Genomic DNA, 21701 nt, shown 5'->3' on the forward strand with positions numbered 1-21701 from the left:
ACAGAAATGAGCTACTCTGCTTTATGTGTACCTGTGACATTTCTTGTGTGCGTTCCTTACGTTACATGAATGTAGGACGGTTATTCAGAGTGTTTCTACATTGTGAATACTGCTTTTAATACTATACCCTCCCAGGACAGAAAATAGGCCCATCAAAACAAAATTACAAAATTAAAGGATTTTCTCCCCCTTGCATGGTCCTACAAATCCTGTTCATTAGAACAATATGTTCCATCACATCACAATGAGAGGATTCTGTGTTCTCCAACACACGCGCTTCAATGATGTTTCTTACATCATAGACATTTTATATGAATGGCACATGTGACGACATCACACTGTGCAGGGATCTCACGTTTCTCCATTTGATGCAGTATAAAGGAACTAGAACATGGCAAGTGGTTGGCATGGAAACAGGAGTCAGGTGTGCTTGCACGTGCGTGTGTGTGTGTTGTCTGCACACAGCTTGATATTCATGTAGACAGACGATCATCTGTTCTACAAGCGCAAACAGATGTACCAAAATAAGGTGTTCGTGTGCGCATGCGTGCTCAGGTATCCTATACGTGTACATCGACTATAACTAGTTCCGTGTTCAAGCATAAAATTAGATACGGAAAATAGGACGGGTTTAAACGGGAGCTGAGAAAATATGTGCAGACTTCAGATATGCGCGAACCCCCCCCCCCCCCCCCCTCCAGATACGAACGCGTTAATGTGCTCGTGCGGGTTCGCATGGGGGAGGGGGCCCCTGCACATCCCTGTGTGTGCGAGTGGATGGCGTGGGCTTCTCTCCTCCTAAGCGCACAGCATCATCAGTCGGTTCACACCAACAGCTCCTTACGCATTATCATCCTCCTCCTCCTCATCACCATCCCCGGCCTGCAGAGGGACCACATCGCAGGAATAAAGGTGAGCTTGAATACAACGTGAATAATATCCAGCGACGCGATTTCTTTTCTGGTCCCTTATATGCATTTATACGTCTTTGCGTGCGGACACCTCGAACGAGAGTCGACGGGCGTGTTTCTCCAACCTCCCACACGGAAATTACGATCGATTCTGTGAATCGAGGCGAGGGCCTTATAATCTAATCCGAATCGTGACAAGCTGCCGGCAGCGTGATTTCCGAGAATTAGCACAGATGTGTCAGGATGCCAGCGAGCAGACAATCGGCTGCCAGATGTGACAGATGTATATTTTAATCCGGCCTCAAATTGGCCTGTTAGCGACCAGGCCTTTTTTTTTAACATCGATGATTTTGACTCATCGCGCTCAATTTAACACCTATTTAATCGCCTTCTTAAATTCACATCCTCGCAATTTTTTTTTTACAATAATGTTAGAAACAGCACAAAGCTTTGCTGTTATCTGTAACGACCGTTTAATTTCTATGGCGTTGCGTGTTATCTTGGGGTGAACGCGCCACTTGATATTCTGATGGAAATCCCCCACTGCTAATAACCTCGCAAGGGAAATGGTCAATTGATGCTGATCGATTTTTGGACGGGATGGGACATAAAAAACAACGAATAAAAAGGGCTGCTCAAACCAGAGAGCGGTGCCCCATTACTCTTCCTCATCCTCATCCTCATGCTGCTCTTTGCTGACAGGGATGTGTGTGGCAGGCTGCAGGCGCCTGCAGAGACGCAGTGAGGAAAGTGGGTTTCAAGGCCTTTGTTTGGGTCTGACTTTTACACGTTTCTGTATGAAGATACTTGTGATGACATGACAAATGATTTAGTGCGTTTGTAGGTTACTTGTTGCATTAAGGATTCAGCAGAGTGTAGGAGCGGCCTGTCATTCTGTCTGTCCACCCATCCATCTAATAGCATGTTGTTGAGTTTATTGCCGTTCATTTCTGTAATACTCCTACAGAGGCTGACTAATTCAATCTGAAATTCTGTGAATTTGCTTAAGTTTCTATATTCTGCAGCCAGTGTCCTAACTGCAGGCCGGTAAGTGCTTGAGTCCGAGGCATTATTGGGTTAGTGTCCGACAGTTTAGCCTGCCTGACCGGGCCTGTGGGGTTCCTTTGATCTGTGCCAGTAAATACGCACATCATGCTGACAGTAAAGGATCTGTGACCACTGAAGATGTTTAAATCAAATTTAACATAAACAAATCAAAACACATGTGTTGTGCATTGGCCCTCTGTGTTAGATAAAATATAAAAACCATGGTTAGGACCCACTCACTATGGGGTGATATATCTGCACAGCTTAAAGACACATAACTAGGTTTGACATTGCGATTGAAAAATGCATCATTAGATAAACAGTCTGCAGCCGTCACTGCGGACATTGACATCATTGACTTGTTTGATTTAATTAGCATGTTTTAACAGCCCAGTTTTGTCCTTATGTAAATGCTGTTTTTACTTCGAAAAACACAGTGGATTTTATTTTTTATTTTATTATTTTGCTGTTGTAGAGTGGAGTAACCTTTTAGGTAACATCTCTCGCCCTGTTATACCTGGCCGACATTTAAAGCGCCGTGGTATCTTTATTACCCGTCAGACCTCGTTCCTGAAACAGGGGTTAGAGGGAGCGCAGCAGTGATCTCTCTCATTCTGTCTTTTGCTTCCCCGCACCAACCAAAGGGACATTTTGTTTTATTGCACGGCGACCTCACACCATCTTAACAAAACAGCATGTGGACGTGTGTATCGCCCTTGAAATACGCAACGATACCAATCACCGCTTTCAAAAGGAGACGCGATACTGCCGCAAACAGTCAAAATGGAAATCTGTTTTTACGGCTTCTATTTTCAATTTCAAGCCTCATTTGTTTTGGCACACCGCTCCTCTGCACATAATCTGTTTTTGAATTAGGAAATGTATACGGCTTTCTTCAATGTCGTCAATGCATTTTCAAAATCACCTAAATGATGAAAAACATTTTAGTGCAGGATTTTGTGAGCTGATGTCTTACGTCTCATTGGGCGGCTTCATAAACAGTGATCTGTGAGACCCTTCACTGATCCTTTGGAGCTTTCTATCCGTCACATGACAGTTGAGTCGTGGTCATATATGAAAGGTCTTCACCATGAAATTCTGGACCACGAAAAGTCTATTAAATTCCACTCTCACCACTCGAGGTCTTGATGCTTTGCCCTGTTATTACTGCTCAGGCCTTCTATGACTCAGCAGTGAACACATGCTGGGTAGATGTGAAAATGCAACAGGTGTATTCTGGACAGACATTATTTAAGGCTGGTCAGGTGGATTTGGTCAGCTCAATGAAAAATGATCGGTTCAAAGAAAATCACGCCGCTGACATTAAAAAAAGAAACATGCACTTGGACTGAAAGACAAGCAGCACATTTTCTTCAATGCACTGTTTTTGGTTTCACTTCTTTCTAGTAGTTTTGCATCTCTCTTCTGTTTCCTACACTTGCACCCTGTTTTTAGAGGTGTATGTTTTCATTTGTTGTCTTTTAGCTCAATTTGGCCAACTCCCTTTTGCTGTTATGCCTCTATTTTTCTGTTACTTTGTAGTCCTTTTTCTCTTCTTAGAGTAATTGTGTGTCTCTCTATATCGATTCACTGTTCTAAGACAGTAACCATCAGTCAGAAAGAGACAGGCCTGGAGGCCAAAAGCCGAAGGGCTCACGGTTCATTCAGGAATGCTTCCAATGTATGATGGTTCACCAGAAATATGCACAGACGCTTTTGAAGCTCCTATCAAAAGGCTCTCTCCATTACATGCAGAAATAAAATGATATAAGATTGAGCATTTATGTGTCCATTTCCTCCACAGACAAAAAAGGAGCCTGTTGACGGTTGAGTGACCACCCTTCGGGTTGTGAGGTGTACCCTAAACATACTTGAAGCTTCAGGTGGCCTCTCCATCTTTAAACCCCTTTGCATCATCTGAACCTCTGTAAAATGGAGGAAGGCTACCAAAACCGGACTGCCTTCATAAAAGGCGCCAAAGACATTGCCAAAGAAGTCAAGCGGCAAGCATCCAAGAAGGTCGGCCGCTCAGTGGATCGCGTGACCGACGAGTACAGCAAGCGCTCCTACAGCCGCTTTGAGGAGGACGACGATGATTATCCCACGCAGGGGAGCCAGGACGGAGGCTATTACCGCGGCGACAGCCAGGCGGCCAACGACGACGAGGGCGGCCACAGCGACTCCACGGAGGGTCACGACGAAGATGACGAGATCTACGAGGGCGAGTATCAAGGAATTCCCCGGGCTGAATCAGGCAAGGGCAGCCTGGCCGGAGGTCCGGGCTCGGTGAGGGCCGGCGCCCAGGAGTTCTCAGACACCGGAGTGTCCGAGGCCGAGAGGAGGAAGGACCAGGAAGAGCTGGCTCAGCAGTACGAGACCATTTTACAAGAGTGTGGTCACGGGAAGTTCCAGTGGACCCTGTACTTTGTGCTGGGGTTGGCTCTCATGGCAGATGGTGTGGAGATCTTCGTTGTCGGGTTCGTCCTGCCCAGTGCCGAGAAGGACATGTGCCTCTCTGAGCCTAACAAAAGCATGCTGGGTAAGACTCTTTTACAGTGTCTCCTCCTGTTGTACAAGTTCTCCCTGGTGTCACAATGCATTTCTAAGTTGCTCCAAGGATAAGGCATTTGATTGTCAATATTCTTCTTACAGCCACCAAATCTCCAAAACCCACCTAATAACAAGTATTGCCTGTGATCTGGCTGTATATTTGCGACCGGATTTGAGAGGTTTATGTCTTCAGGGGGCTCGGGGCTGTGAGACGAACCACCGTATTATTGGTTTTGGTGTTTGTGAGATTTGTTGACCGTTAGAGAAGCTGTTGTCGGCCTGTCTTCCTGAGTCCGGCTGTCAGCAGAGTAAGCACGACACTCAAAAGGCCGTAATCCAACTGCAAGGACAGGAAAGAGGTACCTTTGTTGCTGTAATAGTTTCATCTCTCCACAGGTCTCATCGTATATTTTGGGATGATGGTCGGTGCTTTCCTCTGGGGCGCTCTGGCTGACCGGATAGGCCGTCGACAGTCTCTCCTCATCTCTCTCTCCATCAATAGCATCTTCTCCTTCTTCTCCTCCTTCGTCCAGGGCTACAGCACCTTTCTGTTTTGCCGACTGCTCTCAGGTGTTGGGTAAGTTGAATGTGGTGTAAATAATCCACTTTAAATAATGTTTATGTTTTTTAAAATGTAAACTAATTACACAGATCATACATTTCATCAATATAAGTCAATAGAGTTTTACGTTAGATTTACGTTAAAAGTGTTAATTTCTAAATAACACTGTGGGAGTCTATAATTGAAAAATTAGAATTAATTTAGCAAAATGATTTGCTTCAGTTTTGAATGTTTTCAGAGCAACTCACCATTTTGAGTTTAACGCTAAGGCTGAATACAATCCCACATGTCACATGTAATTATCATTAGCGATTACATTTCGGTTAATCTTTAGTAAAAAACAAAAAATTAACCAAAATTAAAAAAATGTTGTCCCCACAAGCTGCTGTGAGCACATTTTGCACCAACGGGCTAAAATCCTCAATACAAACTAAAAAAGTGACTGTGTAAGAGTATCAATACGTAAATGCGACAACACGAATTCAATATTTATGTTTAACATTTGCTCATAAATAAATGAGCTCAGCTCTTGGTTCATAGTTCAACGTGCTTTTAATCTGGCAAACTAATCTCTGTGTGCTTAAACTCCTAAACACAAGGACTGGGTTTCTGGTCTTTGCAGGATTGGTGGCTCCATCCCCATCGTGTTTTCCTACTATTCAGAATTTCTGTCCCAAGAGAAGCGTGGCGAGCACCTCAGTTGGCTCTGCATGTTCTGGATGATAGGGGGAATATATGCGTCCGCCATGGCCTGGGCCATAATCCCACATTATGGTGAGTAAAGTGACCCGTTCCTGAGTTTGTTAGGTTATGGTTTGCTACCTCTGCACTCTAAAGCTACGAGGTTGTAGATCTTCATTTGGACACTTAAAGCAACAGTTTAACTTTTCGGGGAAAAAAGTGATAATACTGTTTTCAGACTACGGCTTTATATCTAATGTACTACCATAAGCGTGGTATCAATCCTCTTATCTAACTCTCCCCCAGTGAGTGAATAAGTACATTTTTGCAGCAAACAAAGTGTTGGTCTTGCATAGTTAGTGCTCAGTGCTGAAGAAAAGTGCACTGTGGCTGACCTCTGACTTCTGACCTCTAAGGAGTGTCGAACCAAATTAACTATATTCCCGCTTTTTTGATCTTTTTTGAAGATTGATTGTTTGACCCTGATCTGTTACTGTCTTGACAGTGTGAGCTCATTACTTTGCGTCGGTTGTTTTTGTCTTCTCAGGATGGAGTTTCCAGATGGGCTCGGCGTATCAGTTCCATAGCTGGCGCGTCTTTGTGTTGGTGTGCGCTTTTCCCTCCGTTGCGGCCATCGCCGCCCTCAGCGCCATGCCAGAGAGCCCACGCTTCTACTTAGAGGTTAGAGGATGTGCTTGTTGACTGCGGCAGCCGGTTTTACTTATGTATGAGTCATTATGGGGACTCATTTTGAGTAAAGATTTTAAATGAAGGAGAATTAAGACCTGGCGATGTCATTGAAAAGTACGACTTTTCTTTCAGAATGGCAAACATGACGAAGGCTGGATGATTCTGAAGCAGGTTCACGACACTAACATGCGAGCTAAGGGACACCCGGAGAAGGTGTTTTCTGTGAGTATCTGTGAGACAATATTGTTTTACCAAATCATCAATAGTTCTCCTGAAAGTATTATCTTATAGATAAGGGCCCAATTAATGTGAATGATGATGATGATGAATACAGCTTTTCCACATCCCAGACATTGTCATCAGGCTTCAAATCATTATTAAAGATGACTCGAGTTCTGGCCTTCAAGAGGTTATGCATTCTAATTTTAGGAAAGTAACAATATTGTGTGTAATAGTTTGCTTCATCCTTTACCTCTCACTGTGTTATCTGCCTGACGTTCCTCAATGGAGGAAACAAAGACAGGACAAAGAGTTTCAGGAGGACTTTTCAGAATTCAATTCAATTCTTGCCATGTGGCTGAGGGGTTTGCTTCTCTCTCATCCAAGGTCACCACAATTAAGACGGTGAAGCAGATGGATGAGTTGACGGACATCGGCACAGATACTCCGATGTGGCAACGCTACAGGATGAAGATTATCAGCCTCTCCCAACAGGTGAGTGGAGGAGATTTGATGCTATGAAGCCAGTTTTGCACCCAAACTGTGACAAAGTTTTGCAAGCACGAAACGAAACTTTCATTTCAAAACACATCATAACACCCATTTTTGGGGAAACCAGCGTGGCGGCTGGCATGTTTAGATAAATAATTCAATCACACAGTTACCTGTAAAAGTTTAAATCTGGTGTCAATCACTGTTTTCTTGTTACTACCTGTTGCAGATTCGGAATAACATCCTTGCCTGCTTCAACCCGGAATACAAACGGAGGACTTTCATGCTCATGGCTGTTTGGTTTACAATGTCTTTCAGGTGAACTAGCGACTCATGAAACCTTTGCTATGTGGTGGATCGCATTCACTTGAGGCTTATTTCCCTTCTTCTGACCCTTAACACTTTGCAGCTACTACGGTTTGACGGTGTGGTTCCCAGACATGATCAAGTACATCCAGAAGCAGGAATATGACTCACGCACAAAGACCTTCACCAAGGAACGAGTGGAGCACGTCACCTTTAACTTCACGCTGGAAAACCAAGTGCATCTCGAAGGACACTACTTCAATGACAAGTAAGTGTTTTGTGAGCCGCCGTTTTCAGGTGAGGCAGTTCCACCAAATCGACAATGAAGCACAAGAATCACACCACAGAACAGAACTTTTAGCTGAAAAGGAATGACCTCTTTACTAGGTTCCTCAACCTGAAGATGAAGTCCATGGTGTTTGAAGACTCGGTGTTTGAGGAGTGCTACTTTGAGGACATCACCTCCATACATACCATCTTTAGAAACTGCACCTTCGTTGCAAGTTTGTTCTACAACACGGGTAAATATGAACAGAAATGCATTAGTTTGTATTGATATGATATGAATATGAACAGGGTTCAACTAAAATGTCAATGTCAAACCCCAAATATGTTCAATATAAACAAGCTGTAATGATGAGTCTATTTACATTTCCAGCACACACACAGAATAGTAGCATTTGTAATCATTTGTTTGGCCACCAAATCAACGTTCTAGTATAAGTGTGATCTCCTTTCAGCTCCGTTTTGGTCTCCACCGCTCTGGGAGTGTAGCACCTGGCTCTCCAGCTGCTAAATGCTTTACTGTGTTCACACACTAGTCACTGACATGGTCTGCCTGTCTTTGGGTGTTGGGCAGGTAGCAAACAGATTTGCTATTTGAAAAAAAAAACATTCAGGTGATAATTATATGTGAGCATTACTGCATATAATCATTTGTTACGTTGTTGGGATACAAACATTGTTAATATAGAATTTAAAGTGATTTAGGTAAACTGTTTTCATGATCATGATAGTCAGCTTTTGTTCCTCAACTGCTCAACAAAAGACAATATGAATTTCAAGTGGTTTCATTACAGCCTGAAGTAAAATAATAGAAGAGATAAAACAGGGATCAGCGGGACTGCAACCATGGAAACATTCTGCTGCGGGTATCCCTGGGTTACAATAAAAATGACTGTTGCCCTAGCAACAAATCCAGACAGCAGTGATGCAATTAACTCTTAAACAGCGTTTCATGATTACAAAAACGCAGATGTAATAATGTGGTGGATATTTACAACTAAAGCTTCTTCTTAGACACCACCTGATGCCTAATACTTTTTGCTTTGTATACAAGTCTGTAACTGAACGCAAAAATGCACACGAAAATATTAGATTTATAGATTTTTTTAGATAGCATTCACTTGAAGCATATTTTAGGTGACTGTAAATTAAACTGTAGATTTTACCCGAATAGTACGTTTTTCTTTCCAAAAATGCGTTTGGAAAGCACTGATTTAAACATGAAATGATTATTTTTATTGTTTTTTTATTTTTAAAAACAGGTGCATTTATTTCAATTTATTTGTCAAGTATTCATACATTTCAGAGTAATATCACTTCTCTCACACATCATCTTCTTCTCTTCCATCAGATTTATTTAAATACAGGTTTGTCAACTGTAAACTGCTCAACAGCACCTTCCTCCACAACAAGGAGGGCTGCATGCTCGACTTCAGCGACGACTTCAACAATGCCTACATGATATACTTTGTTAACTTCCTCGGCACGTTGGCGGTGTTGCCTGGCAACATCGTGTCGGCCCTATTAATGGACAAAATTGGGCGTCTAAGGATGCTGGGTAAGTAAATCTTATCGATGCAGACAGTCCATTCATGGCCATAGGGGCTATTTAATTCAATGTAATCCTAATTCCTCTCTCTCTCTCTGATCAGCGGGATCCAGTGTGATATCTTGTGTCAGCTGTTTCTTCCTGATGTTCGGAAACAGTGAGTCGGGGATGATTGCCCTGTTGTGCTTGTTTGGGGGCATCAGCATCGCCTCGTGGAACGCCCTGGATGTGATAACAGTAGAACTCTATCCCTCCGATAAAAGGTAACATGAGATGCACCGACTCACCAGGCGTTTCTTCTTTAGATTTTCTGTTAAATTATGAAATCGCGTGACGTAAGAGGTGATAATGCAACCAAGGTAATTAGGTAATTACTTATGTTCCCCTGACACTATTTATTTTGGATTCTAAACTTCTATTATTCTACCATATTTAAAAAGAGAGCACATTGCTGTCGAATGTGTGCGTGCTGATGCTGGTTTTATGCAGGAACACGTCTCTAGATTTCTAAACATTTTAATTACAAAATAAATGTACCCAAAGGACCAACAAATTAGGCAAAGCTTTGGGTGATTGTCTTGGATTTTTTATTGTTTTATACAGATATTGCTGTATGTTTTTTTTAAACGGATCCCCAACTAAACCGAAAGGCAAAAACATCTGACACAATTTAACACCTTATTTCTTATTGGTTTAATCTACTCAACCCAATGTGTTAAACTGAGCTTAACTTTAATTAATGTGCTTTGGAGGCGCTGGTAGGTGCATTTTATTACATTAGGAGACAGCCAGGCAAATGTTTTATCTCGTTGCCATGCTAAGCTAAGCTAACTGGCTCCACCTACACATTTAACTGACCATCATGAAGAGGCTTCAATCTTTAAATTATGGTACAAGAGTAAATAAGAGTGTTTTTCCAAAAATGTTGAACTAACTTGTGAGTCTCAAGAAGAAAGACTTTGTTATAAAATCTAATTAGGAAGAAGCATATTTTATGTTTGGTTGATCTCTGATATATCTACTTTTTTCATGACATACTTTAGTAGGGAAAGAACCTCATATTTTCTTGACTCCCGAGAAAGTCAAATAAAATAAAACATACTTTTCCAAACACATTACTCTGGCACACTGAAACCGCAGCTACAGTGAAAACTCTGAGTTGCTGAAACTCTTCTCTCTCTCTCTTCATGTCTTCAGGACCACTGCGTTTGGCTTCCTGAATGCCCTCTGTAAGCTGGCGGCGGTCCTGGGCATCAGCATCTTCCAGTCATTCGTCGGCATCACCAAGGCGGTGCCAATCATATTTGCTGCTGGCGCACTCGCTGCAGGTAGTTTCCTTGCAACAAAGTTGCCTGAAACCAGAGGCCAAGTGTTGCAGTAAACAAAACGAACAGAGGCGGGCAGCAGAGCGCGGCTGGAGCGTTGGTTGTGTTTGACAACCAAGAGCCCGAACATCCCAGAGAGCTTCAGCGCTGCCCGACACACGGAGCAGACGGCCATCCCCATTGTAAGCCCAGAATCCTTTGAAATATGGATTGCATCACTATTGAGTCTATATGGGGATTCTAGAGAGGAGCACACAGATGTAGAAATAAATATGACAAATATATCTGAACTTTCAGCTGCCCTGTCAGGTTCTAAAAAAAATATTTTTGGGTGTAAGACGCAAAGGGAGATGCAGTACAAATTGTAATGTGCAGTGAGGATTAAATGTAACTTTCTGGGAGTTTTCTCTCACAGGCCCACAAATCTACAATCTATAACGCTATTGAGAAGACAGACATTGCAAAAGAAGCAATTCGTGAGGGAAGGTGAAAAGATTTAGTCCATCTGTGTGGTTGTTTTTTGAACATGAATGCGGTGTTTTTATTTGTTGTCTGGCCTCAGTAACTGGCTTTCACTGCTGCTGTTTCATTTGCTGCTTGTACAGTTACCTTAACATTTCCATTCAGGCGGATGTCTCTGCTTCGATTACAAGCTTTCCTTTAGAAATGCATTGAGAATGAATTTCATGGTGAAAAATATTTTCTCTATAAATCACTCGTGATCCTCGACCACTGCCTACTACTGAAGCCAGACCTGTTTCTACCAAATAATAAGAAAACATTCCAGTGGGCTTGATATATCCAGAAAGAGACTGCAACATGTCGTTGCATGACTCAAATCTACTTCTCTACTAAAAGCCTCACAACACAGACAGGTGAAGATCCATTTCACAGGATTCTCTCTTCTGAATGGGAATCGTTTGATTCAGCTCCTCTGTGTTCAGTGTTAAAGTAACGTTTCCCCTCGCTGTTGTTGCTCCATACTGCTGTGGCAGTATGATGACTGCAACACAAAGATGTCTTTGCGACCGATTTTGGTCATGTGTGTAATGTGAGGACAGGTACTGTTGTGTAATATTTGCCTAAAATTAGTTGTGCGAGTGTGCATGTGTGTCTTTGTTATGTGAGACAAGAGAAAGTGTCCATTTCACGCAAGTGTGGTTCACGTCTTACTGATCCAATAGAGGAATGTAGTGAACAACAGTCACACATTCATTAAAAAAATATATATGTAGCTCAGGTCTGGTGAAATCTTTTGGCCACTTTACCAGCTGGTATCACGTTAAAGCGCCACGCTAACAAATTATTGTACAGGCATGACGGTTTTCTGGTATTCCTGATTAATCCATCTCACATGCATAGCTGCGTTAGTTAGCCTTTTTTCCAAAGCAAGTCATTTAATTATGTGTGAAAAGTGACTTCTTGACATTGTAAACAAAAGTTTGACAAACGTACAATCCTTTTACAGAGCTTGTTCATAGCAAAGAAAAAATCGATGACATTTCTCTTTTTATCACTGTCGTTTGTTTTGTTTTTCTTTTCCGATTGCATAACATACATGCAATGCAGTATCCTCGCTTAAGATAGTTTAAATGCCCCTTAAACGTCATGGTGGGACTTCGTTATACTCATAAGCACATGTCAAATGGGACCAAGAGAAGAAAACATTCCTGATGATCACGAAGCACACATCCATTGTCTGTTCTTCTTTTAAGGGCTCGTGTTCCTCTCATCCTTTCATACATCCATTTTGTGCACGTTATTCCTCACTGTGTGCGATGATGTCGCTTATTAGAAAAGTACTCGAGAAAATTTCAGATTTTGACTAAATTGAACCCAGTCACTCTAAAGGAAAGTTAACCATATTTTATACACATCACCACGTCCCCAAAGGTGTGCATCGCTGTGTGTGCTGACAATCAGTGGTGGAGTATGTGTGTGTGCTGCTGCCCATACAGTATGTTGTGTAAACACATTCTCTGGTATATGTGTGTTTGTGTGTTCAGGATGTTAGAGGCTTTATCTTTGTTCTTGATCCATATGATCGATATGTGTCTGTGGGATTGATTTTAAAAGAATAATTTAATTCAATCTGAACCCCTCATTGGTCTGTGCGCTGTTGAAGCTAGCCGGCGGTTAGCTTAATTTAGCATGAATACTGGAAAGAGGAGGGTTTGTAAGCCAGGCTGCTTTTAAAGGCAACAAAGCCGTTGTTTTTGTACAGATTAAATAAAAAGTATATTAGTGATATTTACAGGTAGGCTATTAGTAGCTGGAATTTGTTGCCTTTGGATTAAGTCATGCTAACGGTTTCCCTCTGTTTCCAGTCTGTATGCTAAGCTAACCTCCAAGTTGACTGCACAGGCATAGAAATGAAGGCCATAAACCTAAACGCGTTGGTTTGAAGGAATAAAGTTGTTCTCTATTCTCCAAGTGCTGCTGGAGTTTCAACCTCTTCTGGTGAAATTTAACCGACGGAAAAAAAACATTTCCCAAAATGTTGAACTTTTCCTTTAACGGTGTCCAGTCTACGTTGCATTCTGAGAATTGAATCTTTCCTGTTTGTATTAAATGACAAATACATCATGTCTTGTTTGTGCTGGAGAGACAGTTTGGATTTGTTGTGTGTGTGTGTGTGTGTGTGTCTAAATTGTCTGTCCACATATTTTTCTACTTCTTTCTGTTGCGATGTTTTCATCCCTGCGATGAATAAAGCTCAATTGGGGACCACGGAAATATATTTACACAGAGAGAAGAAAAAAATAATATATGCAGTGTATAATAGTGTTGTGTTCTTCATAATAGACCCGGGTGCTCTTTTGCTGATACAATTCAGTCTTTAAAACAAAATCCCATCAAAGATACAGTTACAGAGATCTGTGATTAGAAAAATGGAAAAGGAAAACATTTTAATTTCACAAAGACAACTTTGCCCTCTTTCTGTATTCAACCAATCGTGACGCATGTTTGTGTCGTGTTGTCTCACTTCTTGGACGTCCCGTATGCCAGCTGTTTTTGTCTAAAGCAAGAACTAGTGTTTTTCATTGTTGTATGATGACAGATTTGTTGCTTGCAGTGGTTCTTAATCAAAGTGGGATTGAAATAGGTGAAACGTGTGTTTGTTTTCTGAAAGTAAACTAGTGGTGACTGTTCCTCGTTTACCTTGGACCCAGGTAACTTAATATATGTATAACACATATATAATCTATCCGGAATTTAGAACATGAGTGTAATTCATCTTGTCAGAGGTAAAATAAATGGCCAGAAAAGGGCAATATTCATGAAGGGAGATGGACAAAAAGTAAAATTTTACATTAACGTTCATTCATGAAAGTTTTAAAAGAGGGAAGTGAGTAATTTTGTCAAGGTTTCCCCAATTTTGAGAAAAGGTTGTTCAATCATAAGGGCCCCCTCTCATCAAATTGAAGCTCCTGTTCAAGATGTACAAGTTTACTATAAATGTCACTGTAGAATTTGCATTCTAGATGTATGAACTATCTGAAGGGTCACTGGTTTGAGTTTTATACATCAGGACGGCAGTGATACAGAATGAGTTAGCAACCGCCGCTCTGATAAGGGATGGGGGACTTTTTAATGGCATGTTTGTCTCACCTGTAAAGAGCACATGGATCAGTCCTGAAAGACGGAAACAATCGGCAAACTGCCAGAAAAGAACTCTCATCTGCAAAGAACGGCTGGAATCCTTCAAGACACTGAAGGATGTTTGTCCATTTTTTAGTTTGACTCCGAGCTGTTTACTCTAAATGTGAGTTATATTTAAAAAGAAAAAAAAAAAAACTTTGTGTGGAAACTGTAGTCGTTTGTACGTGCAAGCTTGGAATTTGTGGAACAAAAGATCAAGGAAAAACTATTCCCCAAAAAAGTTCTATGACAACTATTGTGTGTCGTCTTGGTTTTGTAAATGAACAAATTCCGTGCTGCTGGTGGATAATATTTTAGTGATGCTGAAAGGTTCTGTATTTATTTTATGTGAGTTAAATATGCTGGGATTTGCACTTGTGTGCCAATTATCCAGCTTTGTCAAGCAAATGATAAATTATGGAAATAAAACTTTCAGAAATCCAATGTCATCTTTTGAATTACACAGCATGAAGGCAACTTAAATTAAAAAAAAAAAAACATAACACCTTTATTTTCTCAAGGTCCGGTTCAGATGAGTTAGTCAACTTCAAAGTGAGTTACAAGCAAATGAAGTCGTTTCAGCTGATCTTGATTCTTAGAGACCAGCTGTGCTTCCAGTTTGCTCTCCAGAGGCCTGTTGCTCACATGGTTATACTGAAGAAATGATTAACCAATTGGGCATTCAAGTCACAGTAGTAATTAAAACCCATTATGTCACAACCATTGCGGACAGAAAAAAAACATCCAAAAAGTGTTAATCTGCTGATCACATGATGGGATAGGTGGCATAGCGAGCAATGCCACACTGGTTGTGGCTGTTCCGGGCCATCTTGATGTAGCCTTCATCCCCGTATCGCACACCCCAACTAAAAGTCAAGAACATGTACATAAAATCAAATTTCAAAGACCTGCAATTATCCTCAAAACACACCTGTTTTTGACTAGCCAGTAGTCGTGCGTCCCCTCAGTGCCGTAGCCCACAACCAGCACGCCGTGGTTCACTTTCTGGGTACACGAGACGTCCTTGTACACACCTGTTAGGACCACACAAAGAACACACGTAGAAAGAACCTCAGCTTTAGACAGGGAAGATCCATATTAAACTGGTGCGTCGTTTTTAAGAGGTACGAAGCCACTACCCACCATGCCGGTAGAAGACAAACTTTGGCCGGGAGGCATCAATAGCTACGGACACGGGGCCGACCGTAGCCAGAGCTTCCTTCAAGGCCAACTCGTCCCCCGCCGGTAAGAAGACGTATCCAGAGCAGTTAGCAGCCCGGTGCTCTGAGTCATAGTTGCATGGACCCTGCTGCAAAGACGGCAATTTGCAGTAAAATATAACAGTTAAATTACAGCGGACCTCCATGGACCACTTTGAAGCTCACCATGCCAACGTAGGGGTAGCTTGCATCAGAAGCTATGCCATGGTTCCTTACGACATACTTGAAGGCGTTTGACATGAAGCCACCTTTGCACCCGTGGTTGCCGCATTTCCCAGAACAATCCAGCAGGTTTTGAGGACTGAGGGACAACAGGATGCCTTTGGTCTTCTTAAGTTGCCCCTCCAGAGCACCAACTGCACTGAAGGCCCAACAAGAGCCACAAGAACCCTAGAAGATAAAGTCTCTTTGTGAGAAACCAGGTCTTAAATGTACCTAGATACTCTTGGGGTACACCTCACCTGTAGTTTGACCTCAGTTACCAGGCCTCCATCCCTCCAGTCCAGTGACTGTGGTAGAGAGGTGTTGAGCCTGACAAAACTTGAAGGACCCCTCTCCAGGTCAGAAGGGACACTGGTGCCCATCAGCATGCCAGTAATTTCCTCAGTGGTCTAAAAAGGAAAAAAAAGAATTATTTGTTGGCATGTCTTTGTGTGCATGTGCAACGGTAGTCCACTAACCAGATCCCCCATATGGTTCATTGCCAGCTCATAAGTTTGTAAGCCCAGAGAGGCTTCAAGGTTATGAACAGCAATCATTTCCAAGTTCTCTTCCCAAATCCGCCTGCGACCAGACTCCTCAACCTGTAACACAAAAATTAACAATCATGTGAGCCAAGTTCATTTATGGATCACCCTTAACAGGTATAAAGAGGTGAAGACAGATTATATGCTGCCTGTGTATACAAAAGTGAATTGGAAGAAAATATGCCATAACAAAGCAAGGAGAAAATGAATTAAAAAACAATTTCAGGCCTAAAACCGATCTGCTCTGATTTACGGTCTGCTGATTTGATCATTTAAGACAACCATTTTACCTGGTGAGAATATTGTTTATTATGCATCTTCTTCCAGAGAAACCAGTGTCCATCTTCTGGTAAATTGATGGCTGCAGCAGCAAAACCCCACAAAATGATGAGCAGCAGATTGCAAAACATCTCTGGACCCAGAAAGAGGAGAACATGTGAACACCACAGGGAAAACAAAGTGGTTTTATATGGAGGCCTAGTGGGCTGGCTCAAACTTGATTGGGCATCTGCAGTTTATTAAGACACTGCCAGCTGATGTCAATCATCAATGAGAAGCTGGGACAATAAAATATGCTCAAAAGTGAGCAGTGAAAAGTAATCATATTGTATCCTCGTTTAATGACAGATCCCCCTAAAACGTGACCAACCGGGGAAGATGACCAGGGGAAAATCCAGCTGAAGCTTACAATATTTATGCATCACCATGCTCACTGCACAAAAACAATTAAACCTCCAATAACTTAATCTGACACTTGGGGGCAGCAGAGATGTGAATAAAAAATAACTGAATAAATAAGACAGTTTGAAAATACTGAAACCGCTACAGACCAGCATGTAGTTTACAAACAGAGTAATGTTTCTCACCTATGATTTTATTAAATAACTTTATTCAATAGTAGAAAATTAACAAACAGGGAACAAATCCAACTGGTCAACATTTACAAATAAACAGATCACACAGATGTGATCAAAGTGCCAAAATTACAAATATAAAATCTTGTAAGGGAAACTCAAAAAAGTATTAAGTAATAATTAAAAAAAATTCTAAACATAATTGAGAATGGCTAATAAAGAATATTTAGCAAAATGAAAAATAAGATATCTTTCTTTTTAACAACGTGGCATACGGGTACAAACAGTCATCTGGCTTACTTACAAGATGAAAACTGAATTCTGCCTAAATGATTCAGGTGCGGGTCAGATTTTCACAGCGTGGGGTAGACTGCAAAGCTTGCGATACCACAGAGATTGTTCTTGTTTCGGGCCATTCGAATAAAGCCTTTTTCTCCCCACGCAGTTCCCCAACTGAAATCACAAAACCTTTTACATTAAACATTCAACATCGGTCAAACATTTCTCTTCCCTTGTGGGTTGAACACGTTTTGCTTTGTGACCCGTTCACCTGTTCTTAACCAGCCAGTAGTCCTGTCCTCCGTCTGCGCCGTAGCCCACAACCAGCACAGCATGGTTAGTAAGCTTTGGGTTGCAGTTTGGTACGTTATATAAACCTGAATGATATATACGGTTTACATAAGTAACAGGTAAAACAATAGACTTTCTTCTATCACAACATGAATCACCTGAGAGACACTGCTGATATCCTCTTCTCTTTGTACTCTGGACCGATGAGAATAAACCTGGACACTGCTGTGTGTGAACACTATCTACATTTAGGATTTTGTGGATAGGTGCCGCTTTATCACATTATTTAGTGGGTATTCTATCTTCTAAACTAATTTAACTGAGACTTCAGGCTGTAATTACCTCCTATGTGTATACATTTACCCTGATATGTCACAGAAATAGCTTTCTGTTCTCTCGGGTGAGACTCAAACCAAACCAGGGTTCAGAGCTGCACTGACTAACCCATCACTCATCAGTCTACTTGCATGAAACGCTCAAATCCAGAAGCCCCACCTCCTCTGTAGAGATGAAAAGATGGCAGCATGGCGTTCACTGCCACAGCGACGGGCCCCACTGACGCCACCACAGCCTGCAGAGTCTTCTCATCTCCCCGCGGGAGGATGTGTAGATCAGAGCAGTAGCCGGCCTTTCCCTTCACAGAATACCGACACTTACCGTCCTTTCAAATAGAAACGAGAATCACACAATATATCATCCATCACTATTGGATCAAATTGGTTAATATCAATGTTGTTGTTTTTATTCTGAAACACAATCTTAAGAAGTTACGTATTGTTTGCTATATTGTTGAATATGCACAAAACCAGAATATTAGACAGTATATTATGTACATTATGTACAAAAAGAAGTAAACACACAGGAAAGAGAGGAAGAAAAGGGGAAGAAAAGAAACAAAAACAAAATCGGTGGTCTGTCTTTTCTCCAACATCAGGTGAATGAAATAATAATGCTATTACTCCAGGACCACCTTGTGTTCGTAGGGGTAGAAGCTCTCGGAGTCTACGCCTCGGTTGCGGATGATGTATCTGAAGGATTTGGAGATGTATCCTCCTCTGCAGCCGTGATTTCCGTCGTCGGTGCTGCAGTCCACCAGGTTCTGTGGGCTCAGGGGGACAAGGACACCTGTTCGCTTCTTAATCTGTCCCTCAAGAGCTCCTAAAGAGCTGAAGGCCCAGCAGGAACCACACAAGCCCTTGCAAGAGAGAAACGGTGTTCATTACCACAGGTTATTTATAGATTCCTTCATTTAAAGTAGCTGGTCACAAATCATTGCTTACCTGGTTTTGGACTGGAGTGACCAGGCCGTCATCTCTCCAGTCGACACTCTGAGGTGTCAATAAACCACTACCGTCCTTAAAAGTGCCATTTGTGAAATGAACAGGCTGCTCCAGCTTCAGGCCGTTTAGCTTCTCGTTGATCTCATCAGCTGTCTTAATAGAGAAGAAGGCTGGTAAATAAGACAATGCAAATACTACAATGTCAAAACTAAGGTGTTCGTTGTCACAGCAGTGCCTTTGATCACTTTACCACATGTAAAATTTCAATATTGTTACAGACGTCTGTGAACACCACAAAAATGCACGACATAATTTAATTGTGCTGCGAAATCATGTTCCTCTTCTAAAGGTTTCTCTCAAAGATGCAGTGAAACAGCTCTGCTTGGAGAAACAAAGGAGCAGATGCAATGCTGGTTCAATTGCCCTACTTAGGGAATTATTGTTAAGTATTTAATTTTTTTTTTACTGACAGTCCAAGACTGTTGGTGTTGCTGAAAAAAGTCAATAAAATTTGACTTTCCTTACATTTATTCATGTTATTGTACTTGCATTCTGTGGATGATCCTCAAAACATAAAGTTAAATGCACGAATATTATGATATAGATATAATATATTTGCAGAGTAATCATGTAATTGTTTCTTGTTTTCCTCAAAGGTTTGTTTATTGTGGTACAATGAGAGCCAACCTTTGCACCACGGTTACCCATTGGATTCTGCTTGGCATGTACATCAACCGGTCATGTAACTGTGTTAGCCTTCCCTGATGTGATCTACTACACTATTGAGATTGTCCAGATTGGACTGGTCATACTGGATTGAATTAATCAGATTGTATAAGAATGATTGGAGCTGCTCTATTGATCAGGATGGTTTAAATATAGACTCACAGTGTTGGTCATTGACATCTCTCTCGCCCCATCGGAGCTCAATTCACTGAAGATTATCATGTCAAGCACACGTCTGCACATAATGCAGGCCGTAGTTGATAAGGAGGTAAGGATGCAAGAATACAAAGAAGCACGGAAGAAAAGAGCGGAATGAAATTAAAAAAACAAAAACAAGAAGCAAGCAAACAAAAAAACGAAATAGCAACAGAAGAAAGAAAGAAAGAAAGAAAGAAAAAAAATACAAGCAAACAAAACCAACAGAAAAAAACAGATGAAAGAAAATAAATAAACAAGAAAAATAATAAAGAAGAAGGAGAAGGAACCAACAAAGACATGAAGACAGAAGACAGACAAAAAGGAAATCAAACCAATATGAAAAACAAACAAACAACAAAAGGCACCAAACGAAGTTCAGGCTCAGTGAGCACTGAAATCTTATAAATCATTTGGAAGGAAAAGTTACAAATAACATATTCTACAACTTTTTCCACCAACAGGTGCAAGTTAAGATTAGCTTGGTAGAGATGATCAAAAAACGGCCTCCTGCCTGATAGGTAATTATCTGCATTGAATATGGTGAAAGTATTTAAATGAACATCCAAAATGTTCGCTCATGCACGGGACTGAAATCACTAATGTTTTCCTACCATGTCAGACAGATGATTGGGTCCCATTGCGAAGCTTTGTTTTCCTGCTGAGGCCTCCTGGTTGTGTCTCAACACCATCTGCAGGTTCTTCTCCCAAACTGCTCTCCTGAAAACCATCTCAGTCTGAAACAAAAAGGCAGAACGGATAATCTGAATGTACATACGTGTGAGTAGCATGATGACAAATTAGGTCCTCACAATCCTACCTCGTTTGCATAAACCTTGTGATGTTTGACCCGCCACTCGTCCCAAACGTTGTGGAACACCAGGGAAGCGTTGCCGAGGGCCTGGAAGGCCAAAAGCAACACAGAACACAAAGCGCGCATCCTGCAGAGGAAATGACAAATATAGTCACATTACATACGCAGATATGACTAAAAAACTTTATTAACTTAAATATCTAAACTTAATAAACTGGATTTATTAAGATATTACGGAGGCATGGTTGAAAGTAAAATGAGTCCTCTACGTCTTTGATATGAAATAAGATTTTTTTTTAACTTGGCAGTCTGTTCTAAGGATTTCTTTGCCTCAAAGGGGAAAAGGTAAAACCTGTTTCTCTGTAATCTCTAAGCTTCTTTCTCGGAAAATAGTTTGTGCCCCCTTATGGTTTATTTATACACACCATTTCAACACACACCGTGGAGACATGAGCGTTCGATCGTTAAAGCATAAAAATGCATTAAAATGTAGTTAGATAAATGAAAAGATGCACTTACCTTGTCGCAGAACAATCAACAGGGTTGTTTGCAGCCGATTTAAACAAAGCAGAGAACTTCCAACACGTGAAAGAGGAAGTATCGTTTCCTCTTACACACGCAGTTGTGTTGTTTTTTACAACGGCATCTGCTCTGTGTCATGTGAGTCCAATTTACCACAAGCTGCAGTGGCCACACATACCTCTCCAGTGCGAGGGGTGGTAGTAAGTTGCACGACAGAAAAACATTCTCCTGTGGAGAAAAATTTTAAAGGAATCTGTGGACGTGAAAGAGATGAATTTAGAAAACTATTTGGCGAACTCACGGATTATTCGTCATAATTAGTGTGTAAAACATCTTTGAAAAGACCGTGCATCACCTTTGATGATGGAAACTACAATGCGGTTTCACTGTAGTTTGATAACAGGCCGAGTGTATGATTAGAGCTTTCTGCGGGAAGAAACTACGTCAGCTCTCTTCATTCAGACGTGCTGGATGTGTTATTAGCTGGAGGAGCTTTAACCTTGTGTTTTCTCTTC

At 41.4% G+C, this 21701-nt stretch overlaps 3 protein-coding genes across 4 annotated transcripts; 1 reads left to right on the plus strand and 2 right to left on the minus strand.

Annotated features, from left to right (window-relative positions):
* Nucleotides 1–386: 386 nt before the first annotated feature.
* Nucleotides 387–14703, plus strand: LOC120826594 (synaptic vesicle glycoprotein 2A). The gene is made up of 13 exons (XM_040189027.2): nt 387–912; nt 3763–4497; nt 4905–5085; nt 5693–5844; nt 6299–6432; nt 6574–6663; nt 7048–7155; nt 7382–7470; nt 7562–7726; nt 7846–7979; nt 9095–9301; nt 9396–9555; nt 10490–14703. Exons 2-13 carry the CDS (start codon nt 3891–3893, stop codon nt 10671–10673), a joined length of 2211 nt encoding a protein of 736 aa, XP_040044961.1. The 5' UTR covers nt 387–912; nt 3763–3890; the 3' UTR covers nt 10674–14703.
* Nucleotides 14567–16703, minus strand: LOC144383548 (cathepsin S-like). 2 transcript variants are annotated; one of them, XM_078081411.1, is made up of 7 exons: nt 16516–16703; nt 16160–16282; nt 15941–16090; nt 15645–15869; nt 15403–15568; nt 15191–15293; nt 14567–15125 (listed from the first exon to the last, which is right to left on the minus strand). In XM_078081411.1, the coding sequence occupies exons 1-7, from the start codon at nt 16633–16635 to the stop codon at nt 15026–15028; spliced, it is 987 nt and encodes a 328-aa protein (XP_077937537.1). In that variant the 5' UTR covers nt 16636–16703; the 3' UTR covers nt 14567–15025. The 2 variants fall into 2 exon arrangements, with proteins under 2 accessions (XP_077937537.1, XP_077937538.1); XM_078081412.1 differs by having other exon boundaries at nt 15403–15565; nt 16516–16697.
* A 391-nt stretch (nt 16704–17094) lies between these two features.
* ctss1 (cathepsin S, ortholog 1) lies at nt 17095–21352 on the minus strand. The gene is made up of 8 exons (XM_078081410.1): nt 21184–21352; nt 20671–20791; nt 20465–20587; nt 18930–19082; nt 18620–18844; nt 18145–18310; nt 17630–17735; nt 17095–17532 (listed from the first exon to the last, which is right to left on the minus strand). The coding sequence occupies exons 2-8, from the start codon at nt 20788–20790 to the stop codon at nt 17433–17435; spliced, it is 993 nt and encodes a 330-aa protein (XP_077937536.1). The 5' UTR covers nt 20791; nt 21184–21352; the 3' UTR covers nt 17095–17432.
* Nucleotides 21353–21701: the final 349 nt, after the last annotated feature.

This window comes from Gasterosteus aculeatus, chromosome 10, assembly GCF_964276395.1.
Source record: "Gasterosteus aculeatus chromosome 10, fGasAcu3.hap1.1, whole genome shotgun sequence".
Taxonomy (NCBI): domain Eukaryota; kingdom Metazoa; phylum Chordata; class Actinopteri; order Perciformes; family Gasterosteidae; genus Gasterosteus; species Gasterosteus aculeatus.

Excerpts from the sequence above, each read along its gene's own strand:
- LOC120826594 (XM_040189027.2), top strand. The coding sequence starts at position 3,891 with ATGGAGGAAGGCTACCAAAACCGGACTGCCTTCATAAAAGGCGCCAAA. Across the intron at positions 6,664-7,047 it reads ACCCGGAGAAGGTGTTTTCT|GTCACCACAATTAAGACGGT; the intron begins GTGAGTATCTGT and ends CTCTCATCCAAG. Across the intron at positions 7,156-7,381 it reads TTATCAGCCTCTCCCAACAG|ATTCGGAATAACATCCTTGC; the intron begins GTGAGTGGAGGA and ends TACCTGTTGCAG.
- ctss1 (XM_078081410.1), bottom strand. The coding sequence starts at position 20,790 with ATGCGCGCTTTGTGTTCTGTGTTGCTTTTGGCCTTCCAGGCCCTCGGC. Across the intron at positions 18,845-18,929 it reads TCACTCCAGTCCAAAACCAG|GGCTTGTGTGGTTCCTGCTG; the intron begins GTAAGCAATGAT and ends CTCTCTTGCAAG. Across the intron at positions 18,311-18,619 it reads TCTACCCCTACGAACACAAG|GACGGTAAGTGTCGGTATTC; the intron begins GTGGTCCTGGAG and ends TCTATTTGAAAG.
- LOC144383548 (XM_078081411.1), bottom strand. The coding sequence starts at position 16,635 with ATGTTTTGCAATCTGCTGCTCATCATTTTGTGGGGTTTTGCTGCTGCA. Across the intron at positions 15,294-15,402 it reads GTTTGTCTTCTACCGGCATG|GTGTGTACAAGGACGTCTCG; the intron begins GTGGGTAGTGGC and ends TGGTCCTAACAG. Across the intron at positions 15,126-15,190 it reads TACTGGCTAGTCAAAAACAG|TTGGGGTGTGCGATACGGGG; the intron begins GTGTGTTTTGAG and ends CTTGACTTTTAG.